Here is a 23,223-nt window from a genome sequence, read left to right as displayed (position 1 = left end):
GTGACTCTTGTGTGTACATTACTTGCAGTTTAGCCTAGAGTTCAGATTGTTAAGTAATGGCTGAGCTAAAACCAATTATATACAGCGAGGAATGAAGGAAAAAATCAATATTGTTTCCTCTAGCTAGACTCTATAGCCTAGCATTATTGATTCGCTCTTAAACAAACTCCAAGACTATCCAGTTTTATAGGAACATTTGATTTTAAATTTCCATTATTTATTTTTTGCCTTATCAATCAGATGGGCGTTAATTGTAAAAATTCCTTAGACATTTATTTGAAGTAAATATATATATATTGTTTAATAAATGATGAATAATTTCTACCAAATTGTATAATGTCTAGAAATGGATAAGAAATATTAGAAAGAAAGACAAAAATTACAATTGAAAATGAAAAAACGTAAAAACGTTATTTATAAAAACAAACAACTTTGAGTGCACCAGATGAGTGAAAACAAGGTTACATTGAGAGTGCACCAGACGAGTGAAAACAAGGTTACATTGAGAGTGCACCAGACGAGTGAAAACAAGGTTACATTGAGAGTGCACCAGACGAGTGAAAACAAGGTTACATTGAGAGTGCACCAGACGAGTGAAAACAAGGTTACATTGAGAGTGCACCAGATGAGTGAAAACAAGGTTACATTGAGAGTGCACCAGATGAGTGAAAACAAGGTTACATTGAGAGTGCACCAGATGAGTGAAAACAAGGTTACATTGAGAGTGCACCAGATGAGTGAAAACAAGGTTACATTGAGAGTGCACCAGATGAGTGAAAACAAGGTTACATTGAGAGTGCACCAGACGAGTGAAAACAAGGTGACATTGAGAGTGCACCAGACGAGTGAAAACAAGGTTACATTGAGAGTGCACCAGATGAGTGAAAACAAGGTTACATTGAGAGTTTGTGTTTCCATCGACCCCCCAAAGTGTTCCACTCAGGCAGGTAAAAAGGCAGGTTTCAATAGTTTCAGCATGAGTATAAGAAACCATGAACTACAAACCTATCAACAACCACAAACCTATCAACAACTATCAACAACCACAAACCTATCAACAACCACAAACCTATCAACAACCACAAACCTATTTCCGCCAATGCAAAAAGAAGCGACATGTAAGTTTCAAAAGTGTTGCCGATACTATTGTTTAGTTAGTCGGATTGACGACAAGAAAGATTTATTAATGTTATTATTAATACATTGTTAATATTCATATGTATTCAGTAAACTAATTTTTATGGATATATGGTTTAATGTGAACCAGGTATAACTAATGGTAAGGAATGATTCTCTAATTGATATAATTGTTTTGTAAAATGCGACTTTCTTATTCAAGGACTCTAGGAGTGTATTGCCACTGTACCAAATGACAGTGTATGCCATGTATTGTACATTGTACTTCACTTGTACGATACGAAACTTTCAACTTATATGCGTGCTAAATGCATTCTTTCTCTGACAAAGCAAAAGTCAACATTTCATCTAAAATGTAAGGAGCTTGTATCACAGAAAATACTTCATTTAGTTATACAATTTTTTTCTAATATTATTTTAGAAAAGAAAAGGTTTGGCTTAAATGTTTTCAAAATATACCGATAACCCCATTCCCTTATTAATATAGTTTCCTCTGTTGTTTTTTTTTTTTTACTATTAATAGTGAATAGTTGTAAAAATGGTATATTAAAAAAAAAACTGCTTACATAGTTGATTTGAAAAATTAAACATTTCGCTTTCAGAAAAGAAAAAAAGTAGCCGTTGCATCAGAACTTTGCAAGAGCTAAAATATTATGACATCGGATTTTCACTATCTTTTTTATTTCTTGAGATCTAAACGGGACTGACGGACGGACACACCACATGAAAGAAATAAAGACTATTACCCATTCTGGGGCCGCAAAAACATGCACTAGAAGAAAATCAATGACAGTATGAAGCATTCAGGTCGTAATGGCCGGTTGTAAGGAAGAATACTTTTTTTTCCACATTTTATTGGCTCAATTTTAGAATGCACTCCTATGTGAACCCAATAAATGTTTTCAAAACTAATATCAACTCAGTGTGTCTGGTAAAACGTCTGTACATGTTATTACTATCACATCCATTCTCGGATCAAGTTGAAACTTTGCACACCTATTCAGTGGCATAGACAAGACACGAATCAATCAAAAATTAACCAATTACTGAACTGGTAAACAATTAATCTGTTTGATACCAAGAAGAGAAATTAATCCTTCAGTTTTCACATATACGGCTAAATATGAGTTTCGTCTCCTTAGATAATATGAAACTGTAAACAATTTTTTATTGAACTTATCAAAACATTAATTAATTTAGTTAATTAACCAATTAGTCGATTTATCAATGGTTTTTAACTATTTTGTTTGATATAGAATGAGGGAAACTTCTACTTTATTGAGAAATAACGCTGTAAGTGCGAATTTATTTCCCTTAGATAAGCTGGCTTTTTTTTTTCTTGTCTCTATGTTTATGTATTATTGATTTCCTTCGCCTGGTCTCAGAGTTCACTGTAATGTAAACATAGCCGAGTGATCAATGTCCTTGGTCTTATACAAGTCTCTCTACTGGCATAGGTTTGAATCCAACAGCTGCTTAACACTGATTCCCACGTTTAAAAAAAATATGACATCGGACAAACAAATATAAAAGAAGATAAATAAAACTGTCTAAAAATGTAAAATAAACAACTACTAACATCTGAATGATAACTATTGACAAGCAAGCAATGGATACATTCTCAAACAAAATGAGCAACAAGAAATGAATAAGACAAAGACGAACTTTGAAAACTCATTTGTGATTTGTTTTTTTCTTTTCACAGACCATGGTACGAACTAATTCCTGTCATGAGAGAAGGTAAGAAACTAGTTGACTGGAAACATTGCACTTGTCAGCACAAGACACTATTTGGGTTAGGACTGACAAGAGTCTTTGACATTACAAAATTGTGAATCAAAGATGCCAAATGGCTTTTTCCCCCTAAATATCGTTCCAAATACCATTAACAACGAAACAATCTTTTGATTTCAAGTGGACGGGCAAACAATACTCGACTATAGACGCAATAATTTAACCATAAAATACATTTTATTTTTAAAAAAATTGACTCGTAAATAAATGTTTGTAGCTCTTTTTAAATTTTAAATCTTTGAAAATTAATGTATGTATGTGTGCATCTATTTATGTGTGTATGAATGTATATAGCTATCTAGTTATCAATGCTATCTATTCGTACATTTTTATCTGCAAAACAAACTTGAAAGTGTATCATTGACTGATTGGTGATATAACTATATACACACTTTTACAGTCTAGCTATATAACTATAAAGATACTTTTACAGTCTAGCTATACAACTATAAACACATGTTTACAGTCTAGCTATACAACTATAAACACATGTTTACAGTCTAGCTATACAACTATAAACACATGTTTACAGTCTAGCTATACAACTATAAACACATGTTTAAAGTCTAGCTATACAACTATAAACACATGTTTACAGTCTAGCTATACAACTATAAACACTTGTTTAAAGTCTAGCTATACAACTATAAACACATGTTTAAAGTCTAGCTATACAACTATAAACACATGTTTACAGTCTAGCTATACAACTATAAACACATGTTTAAAGTCTAGCTATACAACTATAAACACATGTTTACAGTCTAGCTATACAACTATAAACACATGTTTACAGTCTAGCTATACAGCTATAAACACATGTTTACAGTCTAGCTCATTGCATTATCAATCTTTGGCTGAAGTTCTTAATTTCTCTTTCCCAATAAAATTCATTGGAAGGACTTTCAGAAAATAAATATGAATCTTTACTCTGTGTTTATTTTAACGTCTTGATCTTGTGCTTACATTGTCTAATAGATAAAACAATTCTGATTTCATGTGTGTCTGAGAACAAACCTTACGCGTGTAATGACCCAGAAGCATTGATTGTGTACACTGTCAGTATGCCTGTACACAAGCTCTCCTGTCCCAGCATGTTTGACTACAGTTGAACTGTCACCCATTTTATAACAAGTTCGGATATTAAGCTTCAGAATCACTGTTGGCATTCAGTTATAAGCTGTACATACAAAATGTGTTCCTATCGAAACAGTTTTGCAGAACTTCTTTGCTAATTGCTCATTTTACAGTCCACAGTTGCAGAGACCTGGCGTTTGGTAGTTCAGTTTTTCGTCATTTAATTTGACCAAATTTTTTCTTTAAATTCTTCTTCTTTTTTAAATCATTTGATCTTTATGTTCTTAACAGTATGATCTATTGTATGGTAGCTTCGTACTTTAGAGACCCTTTCCAATTCAATTAGAAACCAAAAGAATTAATAAGACTCAATAAGAAAAAGTAAAAACACAAAACACAAATCTTTCCATGAATATCTTGATGTTGTAAGTAGTACGTTAGTTTAAATACTAAAATAGCACGTGCAAATTACAAATTACTCTTTATCAAATAATGTTAGTAAAAATATAATTGATCTCCATTCTATTCAACTAAACTTGTTTTGAACATTTTCTTTTGATGAAAGACGTGCTTTTTATGGGGTGGGGGTCAAGTAGATGTGATTTAAATAGTTTGATTTTGATCTAAGTATATGTGATCTAAGTATATGTGATCTTAGTATATGTGATCTTAGAATATGTGATCTAAGTATATGTGATATTAGTATATGTGATCTAAGTATATGTGATCTAAGTATATGTGATCTAAGTATATGTGATATTAGTATATGTGATATTAGTATATGTGATCTAAGTATATATTTTTACTTTCACTTTTCCCCCCAGGTTTCAATTCTAATGTAATAGGTATTTGGCTTCGAGCGTTCTTTTCCCAATAATTTTGTTTTCAAGTATAAAATTAAAGTTGTTTTCTAGCTTTTCTTTTTTTTTTTTGTTATATTTGAGTATCTGTATTTGTGAGTATTCTTTAATATCAAGGTTCTAACAATTAAGTAGGCCGTAGATTCAACCGACTATTTGAAATCTAGCAGGTATCCGACGATCCAATGTATATGAATTCTAAGGTAGAGGTCATGCCAATCATCGATCTGTAGTGATCTTGTAGGTGTTCGATCTGTGAATAAGTGTGTATCAAGCTTGTGCTTAATTTTCATAGACACTGGAATCTTGGAATTATCGATACTACTTGATATACAGGTTGGCACAAACTAATGGTATTTCTATAGGGATACGATAGTAACTGTAAGTAACTGGATAGATTGTTTTTTAATAGATCGTAACAAAATCACAAATGTATGTTCATTGATAAATTGTCTTTAGGGTCCTCTGTAACTATGGAAAGGAAAACAATTACAAACATGTTTGAAGAGTTTTCTGTTGCTATTTATAGCATCATTCAAGTCGTGTTTTACTATCAGACCTAATTCATTGGTGTACAATTAGGTGAAAGTGAAAATATGACTTTTGACTTCCAAAAATAGAAATATACATATTCAAAACTAACTAGGTCATACGTCAGCCAATTAGTTACTATAAATATGTAGTAAGTCTAATAACATGGCTTAGTAAAAAGAAGATACAACGGTTTCTTGATTCGACAGCCTTACTATACACCGTGACCACCATTATCTTTGGATTAGATCCTAGCTTTATGCCCCATCGCCACCATGGCCTTTGGAATCTATCAAAGTTGCAATTCCTGACAGCCAGAGCCCAACACACGTCTACATTTGCTTTCTGGCCTCCCTAATACAATGTAAAACATACCTAGTAGCACCTTAACAACAGAAATGTCTAGTCCTAACTAGATACTGAACAGAACGGTTTTATTGCTTCTTTTCAATTTTACTTCTGTGCACAGGATGTTTTCCGTAATCTTAAAGTCCTCTTCTAAGTTTGTTCCCTTACATTCTCTAACTAGCAATGCATCTATTCTCTTGACCAAGTGTTTCGTGACTCTTGTGTGAAGTTTGTTGACCAACGTATTTCATGGCCCCTTCTATCTATTTAGTCGACATCTTTCCTCTTGTTTGATTAGCTTCAGAGCTAACACTTTACTTTTTCCATCACCACTCGCCACCACTCTCCTTCTTTCAACTCATTACATTCAAACCGTTACGTTGTCCCCTGAAACCGCTTCATCCTCTTGTGAACTTGTGTTACTGTTACATTGTTACTTTGTAGTGTTGAATTGATCCAATTCTCTTCAAGGTCGTTAGGGTGAACAAAACAACTTTCAGAAATATATTTGTAAACATCAATTTTAAAAACAAAAAATAAAATATGAATGACTTTCATTAGTAATGGAGATTTGTAATATCTACAAAATGTAAGTAAATCCTCATCAGTGTACATTTGTATTTCTTATCATCGCAAGTTTTTTTACCTAGCTGTAATCTATATTCTCTAGTCTATATAATTTACACACTTGATATATATATATATATATATATATATATATATATATATATATATATATATATATATATATATATATATATATATATATATACATTTTGTTGTATTATTTTTTTATATTTAACAAAAACGAAATTTTTATCAGTAGTTTTTTAAATTTTTATGGCTGCCTGTTCATTTGTAATGAGATCTGGACTGTCGTCTTGATGATTCCCAGTTCGAACCTTGCCCCCCTTCTATCCCCACCCGGCCGCCGTCCTGGGGGAGGTTTGACTAATGATGTGATAATCATACCTCAGGAACATTCGGAACATGTAAAAAAAAATATGCTTAGATTGTTACTATGAAGTGATGTCAGATGGGTCTCTAGTGTTAGAATAGTTGAGACATTGGGCGTATGAAGTGATGTCTTGTCAGATGGGTCTCTAGTGTTAGAATAGTTGAGACATTGGACTTATGAAGTGATGTCTTGTCAGATGGGTCTCTAGTGTTAGAATAGTTGAGACATTGGACGTATGAAGTGATGTCAGATGGGTCTCTAGTGTTAGAATAGTTGAGACATTGGACGTATGAAGTGATGTCAGATGGGTCTCTAGTGTTACAATAGTTGAGACATTGGGCGTATGAAGTGATGTCAGATGGGTCTCTAGTGTTACAATAGTTGAGACATTGGGCGTATGAAGTGATGTCAGATGGGTCTCTAGTGTTAGAATAGTTGAGACATTGGGCGTATGAAGTGATGTCTTGTCAGATGGGTCTCTAGTGTTAGAATAGTTGAGACATTGGGCGTATGAAGTGATGTCTTGTCAGATGGGTCTCTAGTGTTAGAATAGTTGAGACATTGGACTTATGAAGTGATGTCTTGTCAGATGGGTCTCTAGTGTTAGAATAGTTGAGACATTGGACGTATGAAGTGATGTCAGATGGGTCTCTAGTGTTAGAATAGTTGAGACATTGGACGTATGAAGTGATGTCAGATGGGTCTCTAGTGTTACAATAGTTGAGACATTGGGCGTATGAAGTGATGTCAGATGTGTCTCTAGTGTTAGAATAGTTGAGACATTGGACGTATGAAGTGATGTCAGATGGGTCTCTAGTGTTACAATAGTTGAGACATTGGGCGTATGAAGTGATGTCAGATGGGTCTCTAGTGTTAGAATAGTTGAGACATTGGGCGTATGAAGTGATGTCAGATGGGTCTCTAGTGTTAGAATAGTTGAGACATTGGGCGTATGAAGTGATGTCAGATGGGTCTCTAGTGTTACAATAGTTGAGACATTGGGCGTATGAAGTGATGTCAGATGGGTCTCTAGTGTTAGAATAGTTGAGACATTGGGCGTATGAAGTGATGTCAGATGGGTCTCTAGTGTTAGAATATTTGAGACAGTGGGCGTATGAAGTGATGTCAGATGGGTCTCTAGTGTTACAATAGTTGAGACATTGGGCGTATGAAGTGATGTCAGATGGGTCTCTAGTGTTAGAATAGTTGAGACATTGGGCGTATGAAGTGATGTCAGATGGGTCTCTAGTGTTACAATAGTTGAGACATTGGGCGTATGAAGTGATGTCAGATGGGTCTCTAGTGTTAGAATAGTTGAGACATTGGGCGTATGAAGTGATGTCAGATGGGTCTCTAGTGTTAGAATAGTTGAGACATTGGGCGTATGAAGTGATGTCAGATGGGTCTCTAGTGTTAGAATAGTTGAGACAGTGGGCGTATGAAGTGATGTCAGATGGGTCTCTAGTGTTACAATAGTTGAGACATTGGGCGTATGAAGTGATGTCAGATGGGTCTCTAGTGTTAGAATAGTTGAGACAGTGGGCGTATGAAGTGATATCAGATGGGTCTCTAGTGTTAGAATAGTTGAGACATTGGGCGTATGAAGTGATGTCTTGTCAGATGGGTCTCTAGTGTTAGAATAGTTGAGACATTGGGCGTATGAAGTGATGTCTTGTCAGATGGGTCTCTAGTGTTAGAATAGTTGAGACATTGGGCGTATGAAGTGATGTCAGATGGGTCTCTAGTGTTAGAATAGTTGAGACATTGGACGTATGAAGTGATGTCAGATGGGTCTCTAGTGTTAGAATAGTTGAGACATTGGACGTATGAAGTGATGTCAGATGGGTCTCTAGTGTTAGAATAGTTGAGACATTGGACGTATGAAGTGATGTCAGATGGGTCTCTAGTGTTACAATAGTTGAGACATTGGACGTATGAAGTGATGTCAGATGGGTCTCTAGTGTTAGAATAGTTGAGACATTGGACGTATGAAGTGATGTCAGATGGGTCTCTAGTGTTACAATAGTTGAGACATTGGGCGTATGAAGTGATGTCAGATGGGTCTCTAGTGTTAGAATAGTTGAGACATTGGGCGTATAAAGTGATGTCTTGTCAGATGGGTCTCTAGTGTTAGAATAGTTGAGACATTGGGCGTATGAAGTGATGTCAGATGGGTCTCTAGTGTTAGAATAGTTGAGACATTGGGCGTATAAAGTGATGTCTTGTCAGATGGGTCTCTAGTGTTAGAATAGTTGAGACATTGGGCGTATGAAGTGATGTCAGATGGGTCTCTAGTGTTAGAATAGTTGAGACATTGGGCGTATGAAGTGATGTCTTGTCAGATGGGTCTCTAGTGTTAGAATAGTTGAGACATTGGGCGTATAAAGTGATGTCTTGTCAGATGGGTCTCTAGTGTTAGAATAGTTGAGACAGTGGGCGTATGAAGTGATGTCAGATGGGTCTCTAGTGTTACAATAGTTGAGACATTGGGCGTATGAAGTGATGTCTTGTCAGATGGGTCTCTTGTGTTACAATAGTTGAGACATTGGGCGTGAAAATAAGTTAGGGATGAATTTGTCAAATCTATTTTTAGTTATCGAAAACGGAAACGAAACCACGTGTGCTGAGCAGTGGGTCAAGGGCATAGAAAGTCAGTTCACATTCAATACAAGCAAAGCGAGGGAATAAGATTGAAAATACAGTCACAACTTAAACTAATCTTATGATTAAGAATATTATTTAGGGAACGTTCAAATGACTGTGCTTAGTCCCGGATAAGTGAAGCATTATTAGTGACTTCATCAGAACATAATGGGACTGGAGGAATGAATGAACACCTCACTGGCGCCTGGTGTCCTTGTCCTCAATGGCTCGAGACATAATGTTGTTACTTAGATCTAGTTTCTAATTAATGTGCACGGGAGGAATGAATAAACACCTCACTGGCGCCTGGTGTCCTTGTCATCAATGGCTCGAGACATAATGTTGTTACTTAGATCTAGTTACTAAATAATATGCACGGGGAAGTTGGCCATGTGAATCAGTTTTTTTTTTCATGACTTAAACAAATTTAACATAAAGCGTTTTAGAATCATTCAAAGGCGCCAGTGAGAACTAGGACTCAATTTTCTTTTCTTTCATTAGCATTGTATTCTTTATATAGTCTCATGGAACAAGTGACATTCCAAGTTTGTAGACAAGAATCAGTACATTTACTATTGCCATAGTCAACCTGTTAGCTCTCGTAAACAATTAAGCACAAAACTTTGAGTGTTGGCTGGAACAGAAAAATCCACTGTTTATGACGACACCCTATTGGTTGTCAAGAACTATCATAAGGCAGGGGCGTAGCTAGGGATTTGGGGGCCCGGGGACATTGACCTATCTGGGGGCCCCCTGCATTGTGACATTCGACATCATGACATGAGATACTTTACTAAATAAATATATAAGCATACATTCTAATTGGTACAGTATAGCAGTAAAATTAACTAGAAATAATCATTAAGAATCTTTTAATGAATAATGCCGTTTATTGGCAAAATAATGCACAAGTGACAAATTTCAATTCATATCGCTTCAAGTTGTGCTTTCTGTGCAGGGCCGGTCCTAGCAATTGCAGGGCCCTATGCGAAACGGATTTCGCGGGGCCTATTCTGGGTAGGGATAAGGGTAATAAGTGAAAATTAAGATTTTGTATTAAAAAATAAATTCGTCTTTGTATTTTATACATTCTTAACTAAGTACAAAATCACGATCAAATTAACTTTACTTTACGAGCCTTGTGTGTAGCGAAGTTATACAGTAGATCATCAAAATTCTGTTTCCTACATAGATCACGCTCAATAGCAAGAATCGCCACATTGTTCAATCTCTCTTCGTGAATTGTTGACCTTAAGTAATTCTTGATTAGTTTAAGACGCTAGAAACTTCATTCACAAGATGCCACAGTAACAGTTCAAATCTCAGCTGCAAGGAGTAAATTGAAGTGTTCACAATTCTGTTGAAGCATTTTATCCTGTAGCCATCTTCAGCTTTTCGATGTGTGAAAATTTCCACATATTTATCATACTGCCTTTCCTTTGACTTTTGGCTGGAAAGATTGCAACAACATCCATGTTTCCAGCCAACTTCTTTTTGCTGTCACAAAAAGAAACAACAGGAAGAAACTTTAAACGTTCATATACAACCACAAGCTCTTTCACATTAACCCTTATCTGAGACCCATAAAATCTGCTCGTTATGACTTATGTCTGGAGTACAATCCAATATCACTGCATTCTTGATGTCTCGAAGGATAGAATTCACCACAGCATCAGCTACTACAGTAATAAGTTCGTTTTGAATCTTCTTTCCCAGGTAACGATCATGAATTTCTGCATTGGTAACACGTCGAAGTTGTTCCCCCTTTACTAGATCAAACTTTGCGAGTAATTCTATTAGACCAGGAAATTCCCATTACTTGGCTCTTTAAGTCTTTCAATGGTCCCTCTGAAAGCTAAATTGCGCTTCGCTAGAAATCGTACAATTTCAACTAGTCTTTGAAAAACTTGATGCCAACGTTTAGTCTCAGAATAAAGCATCTCCTAGTGAACTTTGTCAATGCCTGTTTTTTTTTTACTAAGTCTTGCTCCAGCTTCACAGCAACTGGTCATGGCGTCTATATGCCTTTGCGATTTTTCATGCTCTGCTAGCCTTGTGGTACAACTTTGCCACTGGTCAAATCCGTCATTTAAAAAGGAACTTTTTTGTTTTTCCAGTAGACGACAGTAGAAACAATAGATCTTGTCTGCTGACACAGAATATATCAGCCAAGGACGCAAAACACTTTCACCATTACTCAGGTTTGGTTTGCAATGCACTTAAGAGAAATGTCTACCATCCTTATTTTTCGGAAAATTCTCCAAAGTAATCTCAGGTGGACCTTTTTGTAATAAATAGTCAATACAAGATCTTTCCATTTTTTCTAGACACATGGCAGGATAATCCAGATTTCTCAATGAATCGACCACATTTAGCTCATTATCTATAACGACATGTTGATCAGTTATTACATTATTGCCTTCATTTCTTGCGACATGTTATCAGTTGTTAGTGTTACATCATTTTCTTCTTCTCTTACGACATTCACCACTGCAGTTTTTTGTATTCTTCATAGAATCTGTTTTAGCTGTCTCACTAGAAGTGATTATGTTCTTATTTTCGGGTTTCGATCGTTTTAAAAACGTATTCTAGTTCTATTGGAAATTTCGTTTCGGTTAAAATTCGCGCTATTATTATATTTTTATTTAAATATGAAAGCTGACAATGCTTTTTTTTTATTCGCGTAAGATTTGTTTTTTCCATATAACAATTTTGTCTAATTTTCAGGAGATCTTAAAAATAATTTTCACTACTTTTTCGTATATTTTGCATCATTATGCAATTACATATATACTTAGCGCGGGGCCTATGAAAGCGCGGGGCCCACTGCGGCCGCATAGGTTGCAGTGGCTTAAGACCGGCCCTGTTTCTGTGCAGCAAAGGCATCTATAACATCATCTACATCGATGATGTCTAGTACTTATGACTCCACTGACATAAAAGCTATGCTAAGCCTCTTTTGCGTCATTGTGCTCCTGGAATAGTTTTTGATTAACTTGTGCTTTGAGAATGATCTCTCACAATACACAATGGAAGTGGCCTGAGTTAATAGTATTGCAAGGTTTTGAGCACACATCATTACCATATGAAGCCAGCGTCCTCAATATTTCAATCGGTGATAGCGGCATTGGTTTGTTGATGAAAAGTGCTCGTGCATCAATGACATCACTGAACAAGCGATTTGCGTGTATTTCATCAAACAAGAAATAGTAACACAGTTTTTTCATCAGCGTGTCATCATCTATAGACTCCAAGAGATGTCTTGGTTCAAGAAGAAACCCAAAGGTGTCCAGATAGTTTACCAGCCTTTGGAATCTGTCCTTCATCTCCATATGAAGTCTGTCCAGCACTTCTGTCGCAACAAGTTTGAATTGCAGTTTTATTAATAGTCCTACATCAGAACTCAACTCCCCATCAAGTCTTTTCTTTCTTATGGTTATTTTGATTACAGGAATCCATAGCATTCACTACCTTCTTTTGCTTTTTTGATGGATTGGCTGATCAGTTTCGTGTGTTTCTCATCATTTTGGCAGAAAGCATGAAGCAACAGAGCTAGGCAGGCCTTAGAGTGGAACCCCCAGGGAACAAGACGCAGAGGAAGACCAAAAAGAACATGGCGACGCAGTGTACTTGAAGAAGCATAGAAGACCGGAAAGAGCTAGGAAACCATCAAAAAACTATCAAGAGACCGTGGAGAGTGGCGTGTTTTTGTCGAGGCCCTATGTTCCATGAGGAACTCAAAGGAGTGATGATGATGATGAAAGGGTTTTAATTTCTCTACCAGCTTCCCAAATGTGCAGTCTGAACAATATTAATTGGGCGCAGGAAATTTGACCAAGAGGTTTAGATAAGCAAAAAATTTATAATTTTCCACTGCATGAAGAAGATTCTGTGCACTGCTTCTAGTGTCTATTCTTTTAGTTGTTGATTCAGAAAGTTTCTCCAAAAGCTTGATGATTTTTTCGAGATTAAAGAAAACTGCCGACGTAGCTTCTTCTCTTGCAGACCACCTTGTATTGCTCTCCATTTTTAAACTCAAGAGGTGACCCTACGGATCTTCAAATTCTCCCCCCTCCTCCCCCACCCTAGCTACGCCACTGTCATAAGGGATATTAATCCCAACTATTCAGTGATATAACCAATATAACACACATTATAACATCTTACAACTTATCTATATATAGTTCAAAAATAGTAACTATACCATTCTGTTTGTCCTGGGTTTTCATAATCTTTAGTCCTCGAGGAAGTTTGATATATCCCGAGCTCGTTTAGCATATTGTCTCTTTACTTGTCTATTGCGTTGTTTGGGATTTCATTGAGGCACTGGACTAGATCTAGTGCACTGACAAGGAGTATAACATTTGAGATGGACTAGATCTAGTGCACTGACAAGGAGTATGACATTTGAGATGGACTAGATCTAGTGCACTGACAAGGAGTATGACATTTGAGATGGACTAGATCTAGTGCACTGACAAGGAGTATAACATTTGAGATGGACTAGATCTAGTGCACTGACAAGGAGTATAACATTTGAGATGGACTAGATCTAGTGCACTGACAAGGAGTATAACATTTGAGATGGACTAGATCTAGTGCACTGACAAGGAGTATAACATTTGAGATGGACTAGATCTAGTGCACTGACAAGGAGTATAACATTTGAGATGGACTAAATCTAGTGCACTGACAAGGAGTATAACATTTGAGATGGACTAGATCTAGTGCACTGACAAGGAGTATGACATTTGAGATGGACTAGATCTAGTGCATTGACAAGGAGTATAACATTTGAGATGGACTAGATCTAGTGCACTGACAAGGAGTATGACATTTGAGATGGACTAGATCTAGTGAACTGACAAGGAGTATGACATTTGAGATGGACTAGATCTAGTGCACTGACAAGGAGTATAACATTTGAGATGGACTAGATCTAGTGCACTGACAAGGAGTATAACATTTGAGATGGACTAGATCTAGTGCACCTACAAGGAGTATAACATTTGAGATGGACTAGATCTAGTGCACCTACAAGGAGTATAACATTTGAGATGGACTAGATCTAGTGCACTGACAAGGAGTATAACATTTGAGATGGACTAGATCTAGTGCACCTACAAGGAGTATAACATTTGAGATGGACTAGATCTAGTGCACTGACAAGGAGTATAACATTTGAGATGGACTAGATCTAGTGCACCTACAAGGAGTATAACATTTGAGATGGACTAGATCTAGTGCACCTACAAGGAGTATAACATTTGAGATGGACTAGATCTAGTGAACTGACAAGGAGTATGACATTTGAGATGGACTAGATCTAGTGCACTGACAAGGAGTATAACATTTGAGATGGACTAAATCTAGTGCACTGACAAGGAGTATAACATTTGAGATGGACTAAATCTAGTGCACTGACAAGGAGTATAACATTTGAGATGGACTAGATCTAGTGCACTGACAAGGAGTATAACATTTGAGATGGACTAAATCTAGTGCACTGACAAGGAGTATAACATTTGAGATGGACTAGATCTAGTGCATTGACAAGGAGTATAACATTTGAGATGGACTAGATCTAGTGCACTGACAAGGAGTATAACATTTGAGATGGACTAGATCTAGTGCATTGACAAGGAGTATAACATTTGAGATGGACTAAATCTAGTGCACTGACAAGGAGTATAACATTTGAGATGGACTAAATCTAGTGCACTGACAAGGAGTATAACATTTGAGATGGACTATATCTAGTGCACTGACAAGGAGTATAACATTTGAGATGGACTAAATCTAGTGCACTGACAAGGAGTATAACATTTGAGATGGACTAGATCTAGTGCATTGACAAGGAGTATAACATTTGAGATGGACTAGATCTAGTGCACTGACAAGGAGTATAACATTTGAGATGGACTAGATCTAGTGCATTGACAAGGAGTATAACATTTGAGATGGACTAAATCTAGTGCACTGACAAGGAGTATAACATTTGAGATGGACTAGATCTAGTGCACTGACAAGGAGTATAACATTTGAGATGGACTAGATCTAGTGCACTGACAAGGAGTATAACATTTGAGATGGACTAGATCTAGTGCACTGACAAGGAGTATAACATTTGAGATGGACTAGATCTAGTGCACTGACAAGGAGTATAACATTTGAGATGGACTAGATCTAGTGCACTGACAAGGAGTATAACATTTGAGATGGACTAGATCTAGTGCACTGACAAGGAGTATAACATTTGAGATGGACTAGATCTAGTGCACCGACAAGGAGTATAACATTTGAGATGGACTAGATCTAGTGCACTGACAAGGAGTATAACATTTGAGATGGACTAAATCTAGTGCACTGACAAGGAGTATAACATTTGAGATGGACTAGATCTAGTGCACCGACAAGGAGTATAACATTTGAGATGGACTAGATCTAGTGCACTGACAAGGAGTATGACATTTGAGATGGACTAAATCTAGTGCACTGACAAGGAGTATAACATTTGAGATGGACTAGATCTAGTGCACTGACAAGGAGTATAACATTTGAGATGGACTAGATCTAGTGCACCGACAAGGAGTATAACATTTGAGATGGACTAGATCTAGTGCACTGACAAGGAGTATAACATTTGAGATGGACTAGATCTAGTGCACTGACAAGGAGTATAACATTTGAGATGGACTAAATCTAGTGCACTGACAAGGAGTATAACATTTGAGATGGACTAGATCTAGTGCACTGACAAGGAGTATAACATTTGAGATGGACTAAATCTAGTGCACTGACAAGGAGTATAACATTTGAGATGGACTAAATCTAGTGCACTGACAAGGAGTATAACATTTGAGATGGACTAGATCTAGTGCACTGACAAGGAGTATAACATTTGAGATGGACTAAATCTAGTGCACTGACAAGGAGTATAACATTTGAGATGGACTAGATCTAGTGCACCGACAAGGAGTCCCAGTAAGGTTTCACAAAGATCATCCTCATTATGTGTAATTTTCAGTATGAAATTTTATTTTCATGATCATAACAGTTTCATCTTTGGCATTTGTTCTTGGATCCGATTCGATATGAGCGATGTTCCATTGCTTGGTGAAATTTAAAAACTCATTTCGGGTAAAAGTGTGAACCACCATCTGTTAGTAACATTTTTTGAACACCAAAACGTACAGTGTCCTTTCCGTTTCTCTACAACAGTGTGATGTATTATTGTTTCAGATATTCAATAAAACTGCAGAAATAATCAACAGTTATAAGATGACAAGATTATAAGATGATGTTTAATGTTAGTCAAGTTTAATATATATGGACTGTGCACACTGTAGAGGGGATTAAAAGAAGATTATTAGACGCTAAAACTTAGTTGGAAACGTTAAGCAAACGGGAAAATGTGTGTCACTGTCACAGATGCCAACTTTGTGCAACTGTCAAACAAGAAATATTAAAATAATTAGTTCAAAGATTAAGATATTTCACATTTCAGCTGTTACTTACTTATTTTGTCACATCCAGATGATCCAGTGCAGACATAATCGTTGTCTGCCGGAGTCTGTCTAGGTTCTCTTTCCGCCGTCTACGTCTGTCCTCGGCAGTACATTTCCTTTTGGTCTCAAATGTGTATCCCGCATTATATATTCTGTCCGAATTGTCTTTCCTTTTGTATATACATTTTATGGTCCGTAAATATAAGCCCGTAAGGATATAATACTTTGGCTTTTCCACCTCCTAAGAAACATACCTTTCCAATATTATTGGCCCCTCGTAAATGTGTGACCTATCATTTGTAGCCATTAGGATTAAATGTTAACCTTTTTGCCTTCTCTATTTAACCCAACATATTCGCTGCTCAGTATTAGCTCTTCAGAATGAAACACTTTTGCTTTTCTTTCTCTAATGGACAAAACTTCCAAACATGTCTTCTAATATATTGTGCTGTTTGTTTCTCTTGAGGAAAGGGAGGAGAAACTAGCGCATCGTTAGAAGACTCGATTAAACAAGCAACATGAGACAGACGTGGGCCTCAGGCAGGAGCACAAGTCAAAAGTAAAAATCATCTGGTTCCAAAAGACGATGAAACATGATCCAACCAGTCCTCAATGATTTCTTCTGTCCCTTCCACACCAACGATTTTAATGATTTAAGATTTAAAGCACTTGAAGATGGCAAAGTTTAGAATTAGCGATTACCAAATAGCAAGTCTGTAACATTTTCAAAACAATCAACCCAATGAAAGCTGGTGGGCCTGATGCAATAAAAAGGCGAATCTTAAAAGAATGTGCTGAACAACTAGCAGAACCTTTCCAAGATATTTTTTCTACTTCATTACTAAATCACGAAATACCACCTGTGTGGAAGTCGTCCATAATTGTACCTGTGCCAAAGGTTTCCAAACCAAAAGAAATAAATGACTATAGACCTGTTTCACTTACTTCCATTGTGTCTAAATGTTTAGAAACACTTGTTAAAATGTTTCTTCTTCATTATCTTTGTAGTAAGTTAGATCTTTACAATTTGCTTACCACTTATGTAAATTGTTCTTTATTGGTTTCTCATCAGCTTTTAAAACCAAACATCTTGATTTACTTATTGAAAAAATGAAATCATTATATAATACTATGGGCTAATGAATTTCAGACCCAGAGAGCTCAGAGGAAAAACAATGTGATATCAAGTGCACGTATAGTTCACAAAGGAGGCCCGAGGGGGCTGTGTTAACGCTAGTGTGGCTCATTTTGTACACCAATGATTTTCTATCAGATAGTTCTATTTGTTCCTTTACAAAATTAACTGATGATGCGGCTCTCCTTGCCCTGCTCTCTGACGTAAATGAGTATTTCAGAGAAATAGAACACATTGAAAAATACTGCAAAGATTTTTTTAATATTAAAGGTAATAGAAACAAAGAAATGATAATCAATTTTCGTAGGGAAAAGAAGGAAAATAATATTGTTTCTGTATATGGTGAGGACATTGCAAACTTTTAAATACTTGGTACTATCTTAGACAATAAACTAAATTTGACTGCAAATACTGATTATATCAGCAAAAAAAGGGCAGCAAAGATTACGATTACTTAGAAAATGTCCTTGTTTAAGGTTAGCGAAAAAGCCTTGGCGATGTTTTATCAATCTCATATCTGCAATCACTGCCTGGTATGTAAATCTGAACACAAAAAAAAAAATAAAATAAACTTCATAAAACCCTAAATGCTGATGGTAAGATCATTAGCAAAAAACAAACCCCATTTGGACAGCTGTTTGAGGAAAACATTCATAAGAAAGCTGAAAAGATTAGGATATTGTTATTTTACCATCACAAAAGAGATGCAAGTCACCAATAGCAAAGATAAACAGACACAAAATCTCTTTTGTTCCGTTGGCAATCAAATTATTAAATTATTCAACTATGGGATAAACATTTCACATGTAAATTTTGAGTCTGGTGTGATTGTATAATTTGGTTTTCTTTAGTTATAATATTTTGTTTGGTGTAATGCACACATTTTAAGACAAAAAATCCTTATAAATAATAAAGATTATTGTTATTATTATTATTACGTTAGAAACGACTTTCGGTAAAGAGAAACAAAATTCATTGTAGACCCCTTATCAGTGTCCACTGAGGAATTTTCTGGTGATGTCACAGGTCTGCAGCAGTACCACCCTCTGATAGCTTCTTAGGAATGTTAAGGGCCTTGAAGGTATCTGTGAGGTCAGTTGTCATTATCCCCTTGGTTGATATAACAACCATGTTGTTATTTTAGATAACTTCCATAATGGCTTAATCTCCAAGCCTAGGTTCCCATATTCTCTTTGTTTTTCCATTTCAGTCTTTCTTATATTATGAGACAGTGGTACGTCGATGTCAATAATGAAGTTAATGGTAGCGTTTTTTTAAATCAATAAACAGCAGATCTGGGCGATTAAAATCTAGCGTTTTTTTCAATCGATATAGGCATATCCCAGTACAATAAGTAATCAGTAGACTCAAGAACCTCTTGTGGCGAGTATTTGTAATGAGAAGTATCCTTAATGATCAAAGTAGGTGTCAAAGCCAAGTGTTGATGTATTCATCTTGCAACTTGGCTAAGTAGGCAGATTCTGATAAGGCTGAACAATTCTTCCATTCTGTTTCAGGGTAGACCTGCTTTGAGCCATGTTAAGGAAGCAGCATTGTCAATGTTGTCCCCATCTAATCAAGCCGGGAATTTTCCGTGGAATGTTTTTTCTTCCCATTGGCGAATCTCATCCCCTGCGTCGTCCAAACGAAACTAGAATTGTTTAGGTTCAGAAGGGTTGCTTCGGAGTCGTATTTGCGTGCAGTTTTGATCGTATTTTTAAAACTTGCATCTTACACAATTTGAAGATGTTTTGCAATCCACGACCTGCATTCTTCCTGGGCAGGTATAACCTTATGGTGGAGGACTTGGGGTGTAAACATTAAATTTTGGTTAGTAATTTGTTCGTGAGTCTCTCATATCATGTAGATCGGTGTCAGTGCATTTGATGACACCAAACGTGTAAAGGAGCACTGGAACGGCCCAGCTAGTTATTGCAGTGATGAGGTTACTGCCAGTTTTGTGCTGAGGATTTAATTTTTTCTTTGCCTAGATTTACAAAGAAAGTCTTCTTTAAATTTTTTTTATGGTTATTGTGGCATTCTGGGTTATTCCAAAATGTATCTAAAAGGTCACAGAGTTCAGAGCAGGGCGATTGTTATTAGTATTATATCTGTTTTTCTAGATCTAGATTCTAATGTTAGCTCTAGGTATATAGTATTAGGAGATGCAAACATCGAGGGCAATAGCTCTAGGTATATAGTATTAGGAGATGCAAACATCGAGGGCAATAGCTCTAGGTATATAGTATTAGGAGATGCAAACATCGAGGGCAATAGCTCTAGGTATATAGTATTAGGAGATGCAAACATCGAGGGCAATAGCTCTAGGTATATAGTATTAGGAGATGCAAACATCGAGGGCAATAGCTCTAGGTATATAGTATTAGGAGATGCAAACATCGAGGGCAATAGCTCTAGGTATATAGTATTAGGAGATGCAAACATCGAGGGCAATAGCTCTAGGTATATAGTATTAGGAGATGCAAACATCGAGGGCAATAGCTCTAGGTATATAGTATTAGGAGATGCAAACATCGAGGGCAATAGCTCTAGGTATATAGTATTAGGAGATGCAAACATCGAGGGCAATAGCTCTAGGTATATAGTATTAGGAGATGCAAACTTCGAGGGCAATAGCTCTAGGTATATAGTATTAGGAGATGCAAACATCGAGGGCAATAGCTCTAGGTATATAGTATTAGGAGATGCAAACATCGAGGGCAATAGCTCTAGGTATATAGTATTAGGAGATGCAAACATCGAGGGCAATAGCTCTAGGTATATAGTATTAGGAGATGCAAACATCGAGGGCAATAGCTCTAGGTATATAGTATTAGGAGATGCAAACATCGAGGGCAATAGCTCTAGGTATATAGTATTAGGAGATGCAAACATCGAGGGCAATAGCTCTAGGTATATAGTATTAGGAGATGCAAACATCGAGGGCAATAGCTCTAGGTATATAGTATTAGGAGATGCAAACTTCGAGGGCAATAGCTCTAGGTATATAGTATTAGGAGATGCAAACATCGAGGGCAATAGCTCTAGGTATATAGTATTAGGAGATGCAAACTTCGAGGGCAATAGCACTTTGTGAAAGAAGGACACGCTTGAAGAAAGTAACCTTGTTGACGGAGTCATAGAACGATAGGGACTCGGATATTAAGTTTCTTTTTTTCATACTTTAGTTGAAGACTCCCTAGCAGAATAATAACAAATACATAAAAATTTAATCATATATAAAATATATGTTAATCAATTTTTTTTAGGCTTGAGAACTCTTCAAGCTCAGGAAATCTACACAAGTTTTCTAAATTTCTGGCTCAGAAAGATAAGAAAGACTCGGTTTCGCCCACAAGAAATCGTTTTCTCAGTTTGGACTGGTAAATAAAGCTTTAAAATATTTTGTTAAAGATATTTTATAAATCAGACAGTTGGTCGTAAAAAACAAATTATGTATTTAGGGGTGATGCTAGATCTGTCAAGGCTATCAAATCTTGCTTTGGAGACAGTCCTATGGATGTTTTGACTGGATTATCTGCATCTCCTAGTGCACCAGATTACTTGAATAACAAAACTTTTGACCAAAGAATTAGAATCATGAAGGATTTACGTGAATCAAGTAAGCTCAATTTGTTCTTAAATACATCTATAAAATACTAGCATTACCCCCCGGCTACGCCTGTTAATTAGGTCCCAGTCTGTTTATTTTACCATGGACCCCTTCCCTTTTTTTCTCACTTATAACTTGGACCGACCCGTCAATTCCAGTGTCACTTTTTTCCCCCTCCCCGAAACTCTCCGCCTTAACCAAATGTCTTATTTACAGATCTGACTATTCTTCTGCTTTTCAGTCCTTTCAATAGGTTTTATAGGCTCTAGGATAGTTTTTGTCCTGAGACTTTTTTTGCTTCTTTACATCCTGCAAAACTTTCAATAAAACGTTTCTCATTTTAGCAAAACTGTTTTTTGTCAGGATATGTACGTGTTCCACTTTGAAACGCTTTCCCTGACCTGTCAATTTGATATCAATTTAGTCTTCCCCACTCTTTTCATTTCGCCCCTGCGCCCTAAAAATAACTTGAATTTTATTATCTGTTACATCTAATTGTCATGACCCACTTTATAACGCTACCCCTCCGTATATTTGATTGCCGGTATCAATTAGTTCCCTCCATCCTTATCTTTAGGTAATAGTCCTAGATACAATCTCTGAGTATTCATCGACTTTTCAGCTCTATATTGAAATATTTCAAAGACTTTCTGATACTTTTCAACATGAATCTTTTTTATTATTGCATTGGCGTATAATAGTTCGGCCTAACACATATACTTCTGGTCTGAGAATTCTAGTTTCACTTTCTAACATTCTCCATCGCCCGCCCTTCCCAAAAAAAACACATTTTGCATACAATCACTGATTTTTCTTCAACTAATTCAATATTTAAGTATTTCATCAGCTCTGTGTTGCATTTGGTCAGATCGCTTTTGTTGTTATCACTCTGGCGTCGTAACTCTCTCTCACACAAGAATTCTATTAACTCCCCCCCACACACACACAAAATAATAACGTTATACCTACATTTCATTTTTTTTTTTTACAACTTTGTATACAGAGAATACGTATTCAGCCAATGTCAGCATCATAGGACAAAATAAAAAGATTATTTTATAATGGCAATTTCTTTGATTTTGAAGATTAAGGATTATTTTATACAATGTATACAAAAAAAGTTTCGCTCCAAGGAGAAATTTACGTTCAAAAATAGTTTAAATATTGCTTAAAAACGGAAGATAGTTTACGCTTGCACCACAGACCTATATATATTGTACCTAGAGCGGAAAACGAAAACAGCTTCTCTGATCATTATGTACGTAACTCTTTTTCAAGCTGTAAGGGAAGTCGCGTTGAATCTTGGAAAATTGCTCTTTTCTTAGAATAGTAATGATTTTTTTTTCAAAGTTTAGAAATAATGCACTATCATTTTGTGTTTTTTAAATTAAAGAGGCTATTGATCACAGAACTATAATTAATGCAAATATATGATATAAAGCCATTTCCTGTTAGTTTCCATTGAGATTATGTTTGGAAAATCATTGATCGATTGATATTAATCATCTTAAGATTTTAGATTGTACATTTCAATAGATTGATTACCTAGATCTTTCTAAATTTAGATTATGTATCTAAAAATTGCAAAATAACAATTATGAGACGAGAGTGCTCTTATT

The 23,223-nt window shown here is 36.0% G+C and overlaps 1 protein-coding gene across 10 annotated transcripts in view; it reads left to right on the top strand.

Annotated features, from left to right (window-relative positions):
• LOC106052483 (ankyrin repeat and fibronectin type-III domain-containing protein 1-like) overlaps positions 1-23,223 on the top strand; it is a 76,292-nt gene that overhangs the window by 28,331 nt on the left and 24,738 nt on the right. For 4 of the 10 annotated variants that reach the window (XM_056019703.1, XM_056019700.1, XM_056019701.1 and 1 more), the window contains 3 exons: positions 2,843-2,877; positions 21,261-21,374; positions 21,456-21,613. In XM_056019703.1, coding sequence (XP_055875678.1) covers positions 2,843-2,877; positions 21,261-21,374; positions 21,456-21,613 — 307 coding nt within the window. Of the gene's footprint in view, positions 1-1,206; positions 1,280-2,842; positions 2,878-5,020; positions 5,250-5,299; positions 6,337-21,260; positions 21,375-21,455; positions 21,614-23,223 lie in introns of those variants that run through there. The other 6 variants (XM_056019706.1, XM_056019708.1, XM_056019707.1 and 3 more) reach the window with 5 other exon arrangements.

Source organism: Biomphalaria glabrata, chromosome 2 (assembly GCF_947242115.1).
Source record: "Biomphalaria glabrata chromosome 2, xgBioGlab47.1, whole genome shotgun sequence".
Taxonomy (NCBI): domain Eukaryota; kingdom Metazoa; phylum Mollusca; class Gastropoda; family Planorbidae; genus Biomphalaria; species Biomphalaria glabrata.
Note: the sequence above shows the minus strand (reverse complement) of the source record. Positions and strands in the feature narration are given on the sequence as shown.